Genomic DNA, 15,678 nt, shown 5'->3' with positions numbered 1-15,678 from the left:
CATACTATACAAGTCAAATGGCAACCAACAACCGTTTGGTAAGCAAAGTTTTTCAAAATATCTTCTCGTGTGTAAAGCAGAATTCATACAGGTTTGGAACACCTTGAGGAGGAGTTAAGGTGATACATTTTTCATTTTTGGGAAACTTAACCTTTAAGGTACAGGTCACATTTATTCAGCAATATTTTTCAGGGGAATTCTGTTTGGAATCCATGCAATTGGGAATTTTACGTGAGGGTGTAAGATTTCACAACAATTTGGAGTTGGTCATGCCAATTTGCCACATTAACCAACAAAAGAAGCTGTGTGGTTTGAAAGTAACTTCTGTGCGAGCAGTGCTTCATACATTGCTACACCACTGACGATAAACAACATTGCTCCAGACTCTTACCCAATAGGTTGAGGCCTGCTGTGATCCAGTTTCTGAGACTTCATAGGGACGGCATAGATGTCTGGATGTTTCTGAGCAATCTCCAACTGAAAAAAAAAATAAAATTCACATCAGAATATTATATGAATACTTTGGCAGAAAATTAGTAAGAACAACAATTTGCTGCATGAAATTATTATTACTATTTGAAGACATTTTGAAGAGTGCATTTTATTGGAAAACATTTCTATATGCAAAATGAATCATCAATATTTCTGATGTTTTTTCCAGAAGAGAAAGGATGTAAATTTGAATATATAATTTTGTTTAATATAGAATTTTTATTGTTTCTCTCTCTAACTATATATTAATTTTAAGTTGTGTTTGTCAAGCTACCTAGCATATAGATTATTGCACAGTTAACACACATCGATAAGGCACGAAAACTCAATATCTTCCATAAAAATGCAATACAATTTCATAATTTCATTCAGTTTATGTGTATAGCATTCAATATACTGTTGTATAACATACAGTACATAAAATAAAAAATTAAAAAAATAATAATAAAAAAAAATATATATATATAGCATCTTTACAGACTAGCCAAAAATACAAAATAAATGCAAAATAAAATGCATAATTGATAATAAAAAAAATTAATTAGACAATGACTGAAAAATTTAATCTATTCCTATTGGCTCTTTCACATAGATCAGGGTATCTTCACATTTTTTAACAGCAAATTTAATGACTTTTAAGACCTTTTTAAGTCCTCTAAAGGGAAAATTTAAGACTTTATCTAAACAAAAATACAGGAAAATGTTCAGTCCGACAACACAGATTGATGTGGCGAAGCATTAGTGTGGCACAACTCACCACAGCCACGCTCAAGACAGGTCAAAGGGTCACAAAAACTTTTATACCAAGTGCTGATTGACCTTACAACCCTGACATGGTTGACTATGTTTAAACTATCAGCCTTTAAGGTACTTCAGGTAATTTCTAAATTCTGGCCCCTCATAGCAGTTTGAAAAAGACATGGAAGACAGCCCCAGGACATTACAAAAGCCCATTTCATCATACTTGATCTAAATTATGGTTAAATGTTGCTGCCTAATAGTCTTGAGCTGGGTTTGGGGGTTCTCCCCCAAGAAAATGTTGTTCAGGGTCTGATTAGTGTTTTCTATGTCATTTCAGACACAGATAAATGCAAGCACATACAATAATCTATGCATAGACCTAATGAATGACAGACAATTGTAGGAAAGATCAGGATCAGAAATTTATTGCATGTTCCAGTTGTAGGAGATCCATGACTTTCCAATTTACTGTGGGTCCATCCATTGACACAGAAAGCATGTTCCTTAAATTAAATTCCTTGGTGCCCTCCTGAAATTATAAAAAAATAAAATCAAAACAAAGTCCACCTCAAGAATGATAAAATTTTCATTCATGTTCACTCAGATTAGATGGTTTGTCTAAAGTAGTGATTCTCAAACTGTGGTCTGGGGACCACTGGAGGTATGCCAGATTACCAAAGAGGTCTGTGAGCAAAAGTCATCAACCAAAAATGACTGACATGGACTGTGACACCGCTGTACATTTCCAATTCACTTCACATGACTTGTTTTCTAATCATGCACATTATTAGCAGAAGTTAGCCATGGTTTCAGAAGACTAAAATGGCCTGCATTTGTACATGGATTAGGGATGCTCATTAAGCCAAATATGTCAAGTTTTTCTTTTCTTTTTTTTTTATTGGCTAAGTGGTCCTTGATTTGAAAGAAAAAAATGTTTGAGAAACAAGTTAAGCCATAATAGTGAATGCTCACGAATTGGGCCTATGTGATAGGGTTCAGTGTCAACGTTGTTAACCTAAAATTGAGAAGCACAAAACAGATATTTGGAGTCTAATTATGAACTGGGCTACATTATTTAATTCAATTAAATTTTACTTTTCACATAAAAAATATGCAAGAAGCATAATGCATATTGAATGCTTTATACAATAAAGTTATTTACAGCACTGCCTTCCATCCATAATGCAGTAGTCCTATGCCTAGATGTCACCCACCCACAACATTTTTTTAACTGATTGGATGGGACAATATATCGATGCATTTTGAATCGAGAAATTATTCTGGATCGATTCCAATTTTTCTGAATGCATTGCGATTCTCTCTCGAATCGATTCTTAGTTTAGTTTTTAAAAGCAGATGCCACTGCGTGCTTTAGATGCCTTACACACACCACTTGAACCTACTATAAAATAATAATTAATAAAGTTCGAAAAGGTTGAAGCGAAATACAAGGGTGTTTGCAGTGGGGCGTTTACATTAATCTTGCGTCATAAAAGCAATATATCAATTACATTCTCAGACTCAGCAGAACGCACGAGCGCTCTTCGTCGTGAGCATTTGAGTGTTCGGTTAAAAACTAGCCTAGAGCGCCATCTGCAAAAACTAAGCTCATAATCAGTTTGCAACGCATTGATTTAAAAAAATTAAATCAATCCAAGAATTGGGACGCATCGATATTTTTGTCCCAAATATTCATTAGGAAACAAAAACACATTTTAACATATTCAAATCATTTTAAATGTTACTTTTAGAGTCTTACCTTAAAGTGCTCCAGCAAGTCTTCTGCCATTGAGGTGCTCAAAAACTGAGAACCAAGATAGCGAGACCTGACAATCATGGTCTTGTCCACAGCTTTATCGTCTTTGCCCATGTTTGCGATTTCGCAAAATGCCGTGGTGGCGAACCATCAGCGCAACGCGTTCATCAATCACTTACTCGTATGTGACATATGGTATGATGCAGGTTGCAGCCACGAAGTGCTGCCCCCAAATGTTGTGCTGGTCAAATTGCGGTTGAAAAAATAAATAAAAATGACGAGTCGGACATGAAATTTAAGACCCCACATGAAATTTAAGACATTCATATGGAAGATTCCAGGATTCAAGACATTTTCAGACCTTAAAAATCGAAAATTGTATTTAAGACATTTCAAGACTTTTTAAGGACCCGCGGGGACCCTGTAGATTGTAAAAAAAAGTGATGCTCATTTTATTTAGGTAAAAAAAAAATTGACCAATTAAAATGATATGTAGGGCAGGTTTCTGGAAAGAAGTTACTGGCTGAAGTGTACAAGGGACATACTGTCTAGAAGCCTAAAGCTGGTGAATACTCACCCTGGCGTTCTGAGCCTGTTGGATCTCCAGGACTTTCTGTGTCCGGGCCAAATGATCCATCTGCTCAAAGGCCTTCACTTTGCCCAGGAAAGACCTCTTAGAGGGATCGCCAGGACTGACCTCCAGGGGCTCACTGTCCCGTACCGGGGGGCTGTTTAAGAGGCCCCTGGAGGTGTGGGACAAGTAGGTAGGTTTGAGAGGAGTGGGGGGAGGTGGGGGCTTGGTTTTTGCGGGAGAGTCCTGGCTTCGCGGGTGCTCGCTGCTCGCAGGGCTGCTTGAATGAGAGTCGTAGTTTCGAGAGGGGTCGTACTGCCCCCGCGACACCTCCAATTGAGACAGCAGTTTTACCTGAAAGACAGTTCATCGTGTGTTGGAGAACAGCACTACTGAATTGAATCAAAGAGTCGGTTCCCACTACATTCAACCATGGGTTAACCTTTCCCTAAACCAAAGGTGAAGGTCAGTTTTAGCACTGGATAAAGTCGTCACCACAGCATTTTTCACACTGAACTCCATCATTCCAAACACAAAACCTACTAACACAACACCACCCACTAGCAAAATCTCAAACACTTACTAATTGTGCTTGGTTTTCTATAAACTCTGCCAAAAAAAAAACTAAAAACTACTAGTAACACTTTATAATAAGGTTCAATTTCGTTAACATGAGTTAATGCATTATTCAAGTAACAGTTTCAATTAACTAAATCTAAAAAAAAATGTGTTTGTTTTTTTATAATTGCAATAAAGATTAAATAAATTAAAATATATTAAAATTTCTATTTAGCTTTTTTCAGTTTTAGTAATTTATTGCAAAACAACTACAGTAGTATATAATTAGAACTAAATATCCTGTCATAAATTAACAATAAACAACAATTTTATAACATTTATTTATCTAAGTTAGATGTTAGCTGTTAATTTCTACATATACTGTATGAATATTTTTTCATTTAAAGTTTAATCACGAGCTAATGTATTTAAAAAACAATCAACCAATTATAATATAATATAAATTATCACTAGATTATAAAATACAGTTAATATAAAATATCAACTATTATTTATTTAGTTGATCCATGCTTTTATTTTCTACATATATTAATACATTTTGCACCATATTTAAAGTAAAAATCATGACTTAATGTATTATGAAAAAAAAAACATTTATACAAACTGAGATTAAAAAAATACTATAAAAATAACATTTTAATTATCTATTGTTACAGAGTTAAACCTTATTTTAAATGCTTAACCAAACTACTTCCTCCAGTTAACTTCTTTGACGTGTCTGGCACAGTTTGTTCAAAATGAACTAGATTCTAACAGCAGCTTTCAAATACACTATCCTAGTTATTTAACCAATCATTTGGCACAACAGCGATCACAGCTTGGCTCTACAGCATACCACAATGTGTCAATGAGCTGCTGCGGGACGATTCTGAACTGCTGGAAAAATGGCTGCACCAAATCAGGCCGTTCTTCTGCATGAATACAGGTGCAGTCAGGGGAAGAGTTGTGTTAGTAAGGATCAGTTTATAATCTTTACTGCAAAGAGTCTCTGTGAAGTATCGGTAAACTTAATGGATACATGTCACATAATAAAATATCAATGCAACCCATCCATTTAAAGTGCAGCTTAAGTGTCCAAATATGTCCTTTGTCTACTGCAAACAAATTTGTAGTCTTCCTAGTCTGGTATTTTTGACACTATTGTAATATCTTGATGAATGCTGTTTTTAAGAAAGGAAAGCCACTAGGGAGCATGACATGAGCTCACCTTTGCAGGGTCAGGCAGGAAGGTGGACATTAAGGGTGGACTAGCCTCAGTCAGCATCTCTCTGCTTTCCATTCGCCGGAGACGACCTCGAATCTCGGGGCTGGACTTCCTGAGGATCTGGGAAAGCAAGAAAGTATTCAGATAACATAGCAAGACATCTAGGCTGGGGAATGTTTTCATGCATGCACACACACTACAGCAAACAAACAGTCAGTTTGTCTTGGGCCAACAGTATACTATGCTTCTGACTTAACACCCATCCAAAAGGCTGCCACACTTTTGTTTTGACCAATTCATTTTCTTTACTTTTCCAATTCAATTCAATTCAATTTTATTTGTATAGCGCTTTTTACAAAACAAATCGTTACAAAGCAACTTTACAGAAAATTATGTTTCTACAATATTTAGTAGTAGCTAGTAGTTTGTGCACATTTGACAGGATTTTAGAAAAAAATAAAAATAATAATAATAATACAAGACGTAGTCAGCTAGACGATGAACTATCAATATTATTAATTAAGTTATTATATGATGCAGTCACACATGTAGCAATAATTGTTAGTTCTGTTTGTTGATTCAGGGTTAGCATCATCTGAGGTCCTCTGAGGGTCAGTTCCTTGTTATTTCTTTAAAAGGCTTTAAAGTTTTATTATTATTCAATGTTTTATTTTATAAGCATTTTTAAAACAACTTATTAATTATGTTTTCTAATGCCCTTTATACAAACCTTTAGCATTACTTATCTACTGTTATAGCATATATTTAATATTTTAAGTATTTTTTTACTATTTATTATAATATTTACTACTATAAAAGCTCATTTTAAATTAACCTTTATGTTTTATATTTTAGTTAAAGTTATAATTATTTTATGTGCTTTTAAAAATTTAATTAGTTTTTAAAATATCTCTATTTAGCCAAAAAAAATATTAATTTTATTATGCACCTTTGTAATTTTTATTTGATATATCTAATAAAATCATATCCATTAAAAAATAAAAAAAAATATTATGAATAAATATATATATTTGTAACTTTATTTTTACTTAGGTTTTAGTAATTTTAGTACTTCAGTTTAAACTTAAAAATTATTTATTACATTTCAATTTTAAAAAACGTAGTTTTATTTAACAATTACAACACTGATTCCCTGATATTTTCAGGTTTTTCATAGCAACAGACACCATTATAATGATATTTGCTAGATTAATTAATTTATTTTACTCTATTCAGTAATATTTAGTGAACAAGAATGTTGTACTTCCAAAATCTAACAGAAGGGGGCAGAAGAGTCTGCTCTTTGCATTTATGGACGCACTGAATGTTTAGCTGTTTTGGGGAAGCATGAAATCCATGTGATTAGCCATGTAAACTCATCATCATACACTTCTTGCATTTGCAGGATGTAATGCATGCATGACAAGTGTGTGCTGATGTCTTGTTCTCAATATGAAAATGAATATCCCTGCCGGCTTGACCTTTTTCCTTGAATATATAGCTGACTTAGTACTGATCTAGGCAACTGTGAGGGATGCTATTGCAGCAAGCATGTTTAAATGTGTGGATGTCAATACATGTGCATGCAGTTCGACAAATCAGTGTGAAATATGCATGTGTCCATATGTGTTTTTTGACATTATAAATAATAGCCAACAATGTTTTGGAGTTAGTATGCATGCATACGAGTGAATTTCTCTGATATTCCCAGGTTTTCCATGGCATGTTAAATGTGTGCATGTGCTCTAACCTCCTCTGGCATGACTGGCTCAGAGGAGCGGCTAATGGCCGACACGCGCTGGCGATCGAGCGGCTCGTCTGTTTCATTATCTGTGTAAGTTCCGCCCTCATCCGCCGTGTCGTCATAGTCGCTGGTCAGCCGGCTGTCCATGCTGAGATAGTCTGCACTCATGGCTGAGAGATATGACATGCGATCGTCATGAACGTCAAGGTCCCCCTCCGTCCCGTCACGCTAAAAAAGACACATGATGGATCTTGTGTACAGAGAGGAGTGAAAACAAAAGAAAACACAAAAACAAAATAGAACGAAAGCTGTAGAGCACCACCAAAGAATGATGAACAGTAAAAGCACAGAAAAACAGGAGGATTGACTATCGTGACTTTCAGAAAAGGAAGGCATGCATTAGCAGGTTATCTATGGGCTTAACAGTAAGGGAAACATTCAGGAATACTGGGAAAGATAAAGTGGGAAAATGTGATTGAATGAGTCTTAAAGTAAAGAGATGGTGTAAAATGTTGCATTAAAGTCAACATAAAAAACATTTATTTTTTAATGCACATTACTGATCTGTACATCTACATGATTCTGTACTGTACATGATTCATCACGTGTTAATATTTTAGATGCATTTCATTCTTTTTTCATTTAATTAAATATTTCATATTTGTATATTTTTTTTGTCTTGACAACATAATTCGGTAATCATAGGGGAATTTCCCAATATTTTTACTGTAGCTTTGTAGTAGTAGTACTGTAGTTTAAATGGTTAAATGTATTTTATCTGCTCCATAAATTATTCTAGATTCCTTATCTAAATTGTTTAAATGTGTAGAATCCACACAAACTTGTTTTTCCATCAACTGATCAAAATTTACTGCAGGTTATGCATATTCATTGTATTCACACAAAACGAAACTAACGAGACTAACATTAAACTCTGCTTCATGCTGGACATTATTTATTTATTCTGAGTAGTTCAAAACATGGTAATCGAATACGGTTTTAATGATTATTAAAATATGAAACGGCAAAACTAACCATGGGGAATTTTATCATGATTTATCATCAAACCAGTAATCGCTTCATCCCTAGTTTAATTAATATTAGGATAATCTTGCTGCATATCTACTTTTAATTATTCACATTTACATCTATTCAATTAGCATATGCTTTTATCCAAAGTGACATACAATTAAGGAATATAAGCGATTCATCTCAAGCTTCAGATGGCAGAAGCACAATGCACAACGGTGTTTGATGTTGACTTTAAGAAGAGGTTTGGTTGAAGAGTGGATAGAAGGTGGTGGAGAACTACACCATCCATTGTTTTTACCTTCCCCTCTGAGACCCACACAGGGTAGGTCTGCTGGACTCGTATGGTCTCCTTCAAACTGCCGTACCAGGCATCATTAGCAGAGTTCAGATCGATAACAGCTAACAGACCGATGGGGGATGGATGGAGGGAGAAAGAGAGAGGAAATCAACACCTTTAGGTTTGGGTCAGCTGTTCTCTAGATTCAGCCTGATCTGTTTATCTCACCGTGTTCCCATCAGCTGCTTTAATCATTTGGAGATTTTCAAATTGGAATCTGTATCAAAGTCAGTTTATATTGATATGTGCCAATCACAATACACCATAGCTTCTCTTTACTGCACTTCCCCTTGATTCATTTCTTAAGCATTTTATTAAAGAGAATAATTTAATAGTCTATTTTTATATTTTCTTAAAACAAATTTACATGCTTACCCAAGCAAAACTCAATTCTATAATGCTGATCTTTAATTAAAAGAAGTTAATAATAAAATAATTAAAATTTTAATGTTCCAGAAAGAAAGTCATACAGGTTTGAGACAAGAGTTGGGTATAACTCATTACAGAGTAACGCCAGTACTATAATTTAATAACTTTTCCTGGTAACGCAGTAAAGTAAATGCGTTACATTTTAAATTTATGTAATTTGATTACGGTTACTTATGCCAATAAAATTATGTTACTTAAGCTACAAATACAGTGTTAAAAATTATGAAGCAAAAAATATGCTTTGCGTGTCAGTATGCCCTTTAATAAATCACCGGAGAATGTGAGCTGAAATGCGGACGAGTCTTACAACAATTAGATGCAATGAAAGGTCGTTTTTCAATTTGTATGAATCATATTTTAAAATGTTGCACTCTACATATTTCATTCTGGCATTATAGTTTGGTAAAAAAAAAAGTGAATGTGCACAAGTTTATGTCACAGTAACAATAATAAAAGTAAATAAATGACTCTTTAGAATGAGATCATCTGCTGCATTAGCTGCATCAGCGTCACAATTCAAGGCTTATTCCTCACAACGCATCTGTGGCGAGTGGGGCGGGGCCGAGAGACGTGAGAACGAGGAGTGAGGCCAGGTGTAGTGATTGAAGATGAGCTGCACCTGCGCCCCACCCCTCGTTCCCACGCCTCTCTGCCCCGCCCCACTCGCCACAGCATCTTCTTCCAAAAACGAAAAGTAGCTGAGATTAACTTTCTTTGTATACAGAGGTGCTGTGACCAAGCCTGGTTTCACATAGATGATTATTTTTAGCACACAATGTGCACGGACACTAGGGCTGCTCCGATCGTTAATGCGCATCTCGTCAGTAAAGCCGGTTTTCTAATCAGCGGTAAATTCCCTCAGGCGCGTGATTTCACATAGAGCAGCTGTTACTACACAGAGCCGTTTGTTAACTGAGAAGATGCGCAAATAAAAGCTGAAAATGAAGTGGATTTGCGCATCTTCTCAGTAGAGAACCGGCTTTACTGACGAGATGCGCATTAACGATCGGAGCAGCCCTAACGGACACATTATATGTGAGCTCAGACGGGAAACACTGTACCTCGCGTTGGCTTCATATGGATTATTTTCGACATGACTTAATTTAATAATAAACACTTCAAGCTTTCTTTAGATATAGTATAATTCTCAGGTCATTTTCATTCATTTTAGTGACTCGTTTCAGGAAGATATTCACAGAGACTCAATGCAGAAAGCGCACCGTATTTGTTTTATATATTTTACAAAGCCAAAAAAAAAAGTTTTCTAGATATTGGGAGTGTAGGCTATAAAAATAATAGGCTTGTGTATTTTATCAGTCATTATTAAATTAATGAAAGAACTAGGAGTTACACTTTATAGTGTATTTTCTAGGTTTGATAACGTAAAGTAAACTTGAAAAAGTAACTTGAAAGTAAATTAGTAAAATTATTTAAATGCAGTAATCAGTAATGTAACCAAATTACAATTTTAACTGAGTAATTAGTAATTTGTAGTGGATTACTTTTTTTGAGTAACTTAACCAAACAATGTTTGAGACACTACAGGGTTGCGAAAATAATGAGCGTTTTATTTTTTATGTGGTGTCTGGACCCCCAGGACTGACCGGTAAACAGGTGTGAGCAGGTTTTCCTGAGCTTCAGAGCCTGGTCGTAAAGTTTGCGGGCACTGCGGTTCGAGTTGGGGATGATCCTCTGTCTCATCGCCTTCACCCCATGTTTGCTGTCCGGGCTGAAGAAGATGACTATTGGGTACCACTGTGTGTAGTTCAGGGTGTCCACAGCTTTAGGGGTGACATCCAGGAGAGCATGCTTGTCCTGCATCAGTGACAGAATTGGTCATTGCTGAACGTAGATAAAATATGCAAAGCTTAAACGGACATTTATGTTATTGACTTTGAGTGAAACAAAAGAATGCAGTAAGTTTTGATTAGTAATTTGTGTGTATACTCCGTTACCTGTTCAATGATCTGTCGAATAGTTTTGAGACGAACCACCCCGGAGGATTTTTCTGATCCTGCATCTTTTGGTTCGGTTTCTGATGTGCCAGTGAACAAAAACAATGAGTATTATTAAACTACAAATAAGAAAACTTACTCAACATGTACAATGTAACTTTTTATTGTAATGCTAGCTAAAGCACTGGCTATTGGCTTAAAGCTGAATTTTCAGCATCTTTTCTCCAGTCTTGAGTGTCACATGATCATTCAGAAATAATTCTAATATGCTGATTTATTATCAATGTTGTAAACTGTTGTCCTGCTTAATATTTTTTTTGGAAACTGTGATACTTTTCTTTCAGGATTCTCTGAAGAATAAAAAGATAAAAAGAAGAGCATTTATTTCTAACAATATACACTACAGTTCAAAAGTTTGGATCAGTAAATTTTTCTTCTTCTTTTAAGAAATTAATTTTTATTTTGTTAAGAAGTGATAGCAAAGATTTATATTGTTAGAAAAGATATATATTTTGAATAATTGCTTTTTCGCAGTATCGCAGTTTCCAAAAAAATATTTGGCAGCACAACTGTTGCCAACATTGATAATTCTAATAATAAATCAGCCTATTAGAATGATTTCTTAAGGATCATGTGATGCTTTATACTGGAGTTATGGCTGTTGGAAATTCAGCTGTGCAACACAGAAATAGATTTTATATTGTCTGTATTTTTGATCAAATGAATGAGCATAAGATAATTCTTCAATAACATTACAAGTCTTACTGATCCCAAAATAGATTATAAATGATAGAGGTACTGCATAACAGGATTGACCCCCCCCCCCCCCCCAAAAAAAAAAACTATATAAATAAAATTTTATAAAATAACTTAACAATAAAAATGTATAATTGTTGTTATTATTATGATTATTATAAGAATACTCTTGAAAATGAAAAAAATTGCTAAATCTCTACTTTGGAAGATTCACACTTACATTTATTAATTTAGCAGATTTTTTTGTATTTTATTTTGCATAAAGTTTTGTATCCCAAAAAGACATCTGACAAACAGACATTCTATATTTAACTTGGCTGAATGGTGGAAACTCATTCACATGAATACGCTTTTAACAGGATGCAAACTTCAATTAATACATTCTTCCATTATTTATATAATTATATATTTGTATCTATATCTATATATATATATATATATATATTTGTATCTATATATATATATATATATATATATATATATATATATATATATATATATGTGTGTGAAAAATTATAATTTATTATTATTCCAAACAGAATTTCAAAAGCAAAGCATCATATCATGTTGCTAATATTAATTACAGAGTCTAAAACAATTTTGCCTGCATAAAATCTGTGAGCATTGCTTCAGACATTATTGATGGTATCACAGAGACAGTAGCATGAACTCACTGGCAATAACAAACTCGTCTGGAAGCTCTTCAGCCAGTTTTTCACCGGCAGCATCAGCGATTGGTCCAAACAACACAACCGGCCTTCGGAAGCCCGCTATGGGAGAAGACAAAGCTTACGAACAGGGTTTCACAGCAGAGGAAATATGTTTTAGCCTTACTAAAATACAAAATGGTTTATATTAATGGTAATAAACACTTCATGTTAATAGGGTTTAAAAAAAGGATTCATTGAGAGAAGAGTTTTGACTGACGATTCGAAACAAGACATTTTCAAATACTTGACTGTGGTTTTGGTCACATAAATCATGATGATTTTTTTTTTAAATTTTTCTTGAACAGTGTGTAGAGAGCAATCTTTCCCAGTGATGAGCCCATTTTTCAAAAGTATTAAAAATGCCTCAGCTGTCTGTGTGGGTAAGCAGCGATGTGACTAATGTTGTGTGTAAGCAGCCATCATCTTATTGACACTGTTTATTGTATTAATGATACAGGTACTGTGATAAGTAAATTACAATGTTTACCATACAATGCATCAGTTGTTCAAGATGTATTTTCTGGCTGTTTTCTGATTAACAGGGTCCCTACACAGTGTTTAAGGCTCCCTACACTTGTTATTTATATAATTAGCTAGCATTAATTAGCATTCTGTATCCTACAGGCAAAGTTAATACACTTATGAATGACAAGTCCAGTTATGAACGACAGGGATAAAAGATTTTTGGCTGTTTCTTCGTCTTTTAAAATAGATCCTCAAAAATAGTCCGTCAAAAATAGACTAAGCGCCTATCTTTAGCGAAGCAGCACAGAGAGCCGTTTCTCAAACATGCTCCGTTGGACGTGTCGAAGCCATAATGGACCACAGTACATCTCCAATACACACACACACACTGTTGGGTGATTGTAACATACTCTCTTTTTGGTTTGTAGCACCCACCTTCTCTCAGCACCACCCTTTCATAGGCAGGGAAGCGGGTGGAGACGGCCGCAGAACTTTCCTCTCGGCTCTTCCGCATATCTTTCTTCTTGGACGCCCTCTGACCACGTAGCCTCCAGAAGTCTGCCCTGTCACCTCCTGAGCCCTTATGTGTGTTCTGGACGTTTGCCATCTGCTCCGCTCTGATCAGTACAGGACCAGGGGTTATGCAGCAGCAGGTTTGTGCAAAGAAAGCGATAAGTCACTATAGAGCAGAGTCCGCTTTCTGCTTATGTCCAGTTTAAATACAACTTCATATTCCATTTGATGTTAAAAGCATTTAGCTTGTACATATCATTTAATCTCATGCAAAGACTTTCCACCTTTCTTCATTCTTACCTGCTCTTGCTGGGAATGATGCCCTTTTCCAGCAGCTTGTTGTCTTTGCTCAAGCGGATGGCCAGCCAGTTTCCCAGCTTGCCGTCGTATAAGGTGTCCACCACCTTGACGATCTCTCCCCGGGAGAAGGCAAGACAGTGAGGCAGCTCCTTCTCATACTCAAAATGAGTCCGGATAAAAAATGAGTCCCCTCGACCGGACACCAAGATGTCTTCATAAACTAGGACACAAAACAGAAGCATAAACTCCTAAACATGTCTCAGCATTAACTAGTAGAGCATGATGCAAGAAATGCCACTGTTTTAGGGTCAACTCAAAATGCATTTTAGTTCTTTGTGCAATATACAGCTGTAGGATGAAAAAGAGACTATGTGAAACAAGACTAAAATTAATAGCACTATCATATAAAATATAAATATATAAAAAAATTAATTATGCTTTAAACATAAAGAAAAAATAAATATATAAAGAAAAAATTAAAATATACAATAATAAATAAATAAAAATACGAATAAAGCAAAGCATCTAATGATGATGTAAATAAAAAATGATTAAAACACTAAATGAAAATAAACCGATATAATAAAAAAAAAATAAGTAGACAAAATAAAAAAAAACATAAAAATAAATATAATTATAATAGAATTCAAAAGGTTCTGTAAAACAATTTAATGCATAGACAAAAATAAAATACAAAAAAATGGATAAACAACTAAATAGTTAAACAAATAAATAAATATAACAATACAAAAAATACATCATTACAATTAAATCTTGCTGTAAATGTAAAATAATAAATAACAAATAAATAAATACATTATAATAAAAAAACATATATAAAAAAGTAATATAAATGCATGAGTAAACAAAGTAATTTTTTATAAATATTTGTATATAATATTTATTCTATGCTGTAAGTGATTTTCAATCTTTCTCCTTCTCCAAACCAATGCTGATAATGCTGTTAATGAACTCTGCTGTCAATTGATGACATTTAATTAAATTCTCCACTCCAATTCAATAATTTATCATAATGTGATGTAAGATTTCCATGGTTGATGTAATTTTATAATTTGTGAACTTTAATGTTATCTGACTTAGGATTTACAGTGTGAAGGATAAAAGTTTCAGCGGGCAGATTTTCTACAGTGGTGCCGTCACCCTCTTGATTAAAGCTCTGACACCACATCTGTCTCAGCTCACAACAAAAGAGCTTCAACCCCTGACAGCGCCAGACCTCGCTTTCCCATGAGACACCCACACCGAGAGGAGATGGAGTAAGAGGAATAGAGATGAAGCCAGGGAGAAAGAGCGATGGCATGACAGCAGAAAAAGAGGGATGGAGCAGAGAAAGCCGCGTCAGTGCTGACGTCCTGCTGTCTTGTGATGAGGTTAGGAACTTGTTTTTGGTTGGACTCCAAATCCAAAAGACTTCAAGAGATCCGTTTTTATCAGGATTGACCCAATAAACATCAGTATGGGGTTTTCATGCGAGACATTCAGTTCCTCACATAACAGGCAAGAGAAAACAAAGCTCACAAACACGAAAAACTGGATTTTGGTATGTTTGTGCACATGTTCGCATGACCGCACTTGACACGGCAGTCCCTGGAAGAGCCAAAACTGGTTACAACTGGTTTTGTAGTGATGAGCAAGAAGCCGAGGCCTCTGTGTGTATAGGGGGAGGGGAAGAGCGAAGAGACAGTGGTTCAGGACACATATACAGTGATGTAATATTTGTAACTAGTTCTCCTGCTGTTTTTAAACTTTTTAATGCCAGAGACCCCCAAGTATGACAATCCTGTTGCAAAAGGACCTCCTTCTTAAAATAATAGTAGCTATACATTTTAAGACCTGTTTATACTGCGTGAGCTATTATGACAACATGTTGAATAAGAATAAAATAATTGGTATTTACATTGTCATTGTACAAAAGCAAAAAAATAAATAAAAAAGTATTATTATTCTTATTTAGAAAAATGTGGAAAATATTATTATTAACAATTCCATTCATTACTATTATTATTATTATTAAAAAGATGCTTAAAAATACATAAAAAATCGATAATAAATAAAAATTATATTTAATTATAA

General features: G+C 34.7%; 1 protein-coding gene across 2 annotated transcripts in view; it reads right to left on the bottom strand.

Annotated features, from left to right (window-relative positions):
• Positions 1–15,678, bottom strand: part of LOC113071759 (tight junction protein ZO-2-like) — a 58,688-nt gene that overhangs the window by 1,285 nt on the left and 41,725 nt on the right. For both annotated transcript variants that reach the window (XM_026245049.1, XM_026245051.1), the window contains exons 13-22: positions 13,585–13,804; positions 13,207–13,388; positions 12,271–12,366; positions 10,841–10,920; positions 10,490–10,700; positions 8,418–8,518; positions 7,094–7,315; positions 5,347–5,463; positions 3,567–3,914; positions 392–477 (exon numbers count right to left, since the gene is read on the bottom strand). In XM_026245049.1, coding sequence (XP_026100834.1) covers positions 392–477; positions 3,567–3,914; positions 5,347–5,463; positions 7,094–7,315; positions 8,418–8,518; positions 10,490–10,700; positions 10,841–10,920; positions 12,271–12,366; positions 13,207–13,388; positions 13,585–13,804 — 1,663 coding nt within the window. The remainder of the gene's footprint in view (positions 1–391; positions 478–3,566; positions 3,915–5,346; positions 5,464–7,093; positions 7,316–8,417; positions 8,519–10,489; positions 10,701–10,840; positions 10,921–12,270; positions 12,367–13,206; positions 13,389–13,584; positions 13,805–15,678) is intronic.

The sequence above is a fragment of the Carassius auratus genome, unplaced genomic scaffold (assembly GCF_003368295.1).
Source record: "Carassius auratus strain Wakin unplaced genomic scaffold, ASM336829v1 scaf_tig00008058, whole genome shotgun sequence".
Lineage (NCBI taxonomy): Eukaryota > Metazoa > Chordata > Actinopteri > Cypriniformes > Cyprinidae > Carassius > Carassius auratus.
This window is presented reverse-complemented; position numbering and strand designations above follow the sequence as displayed.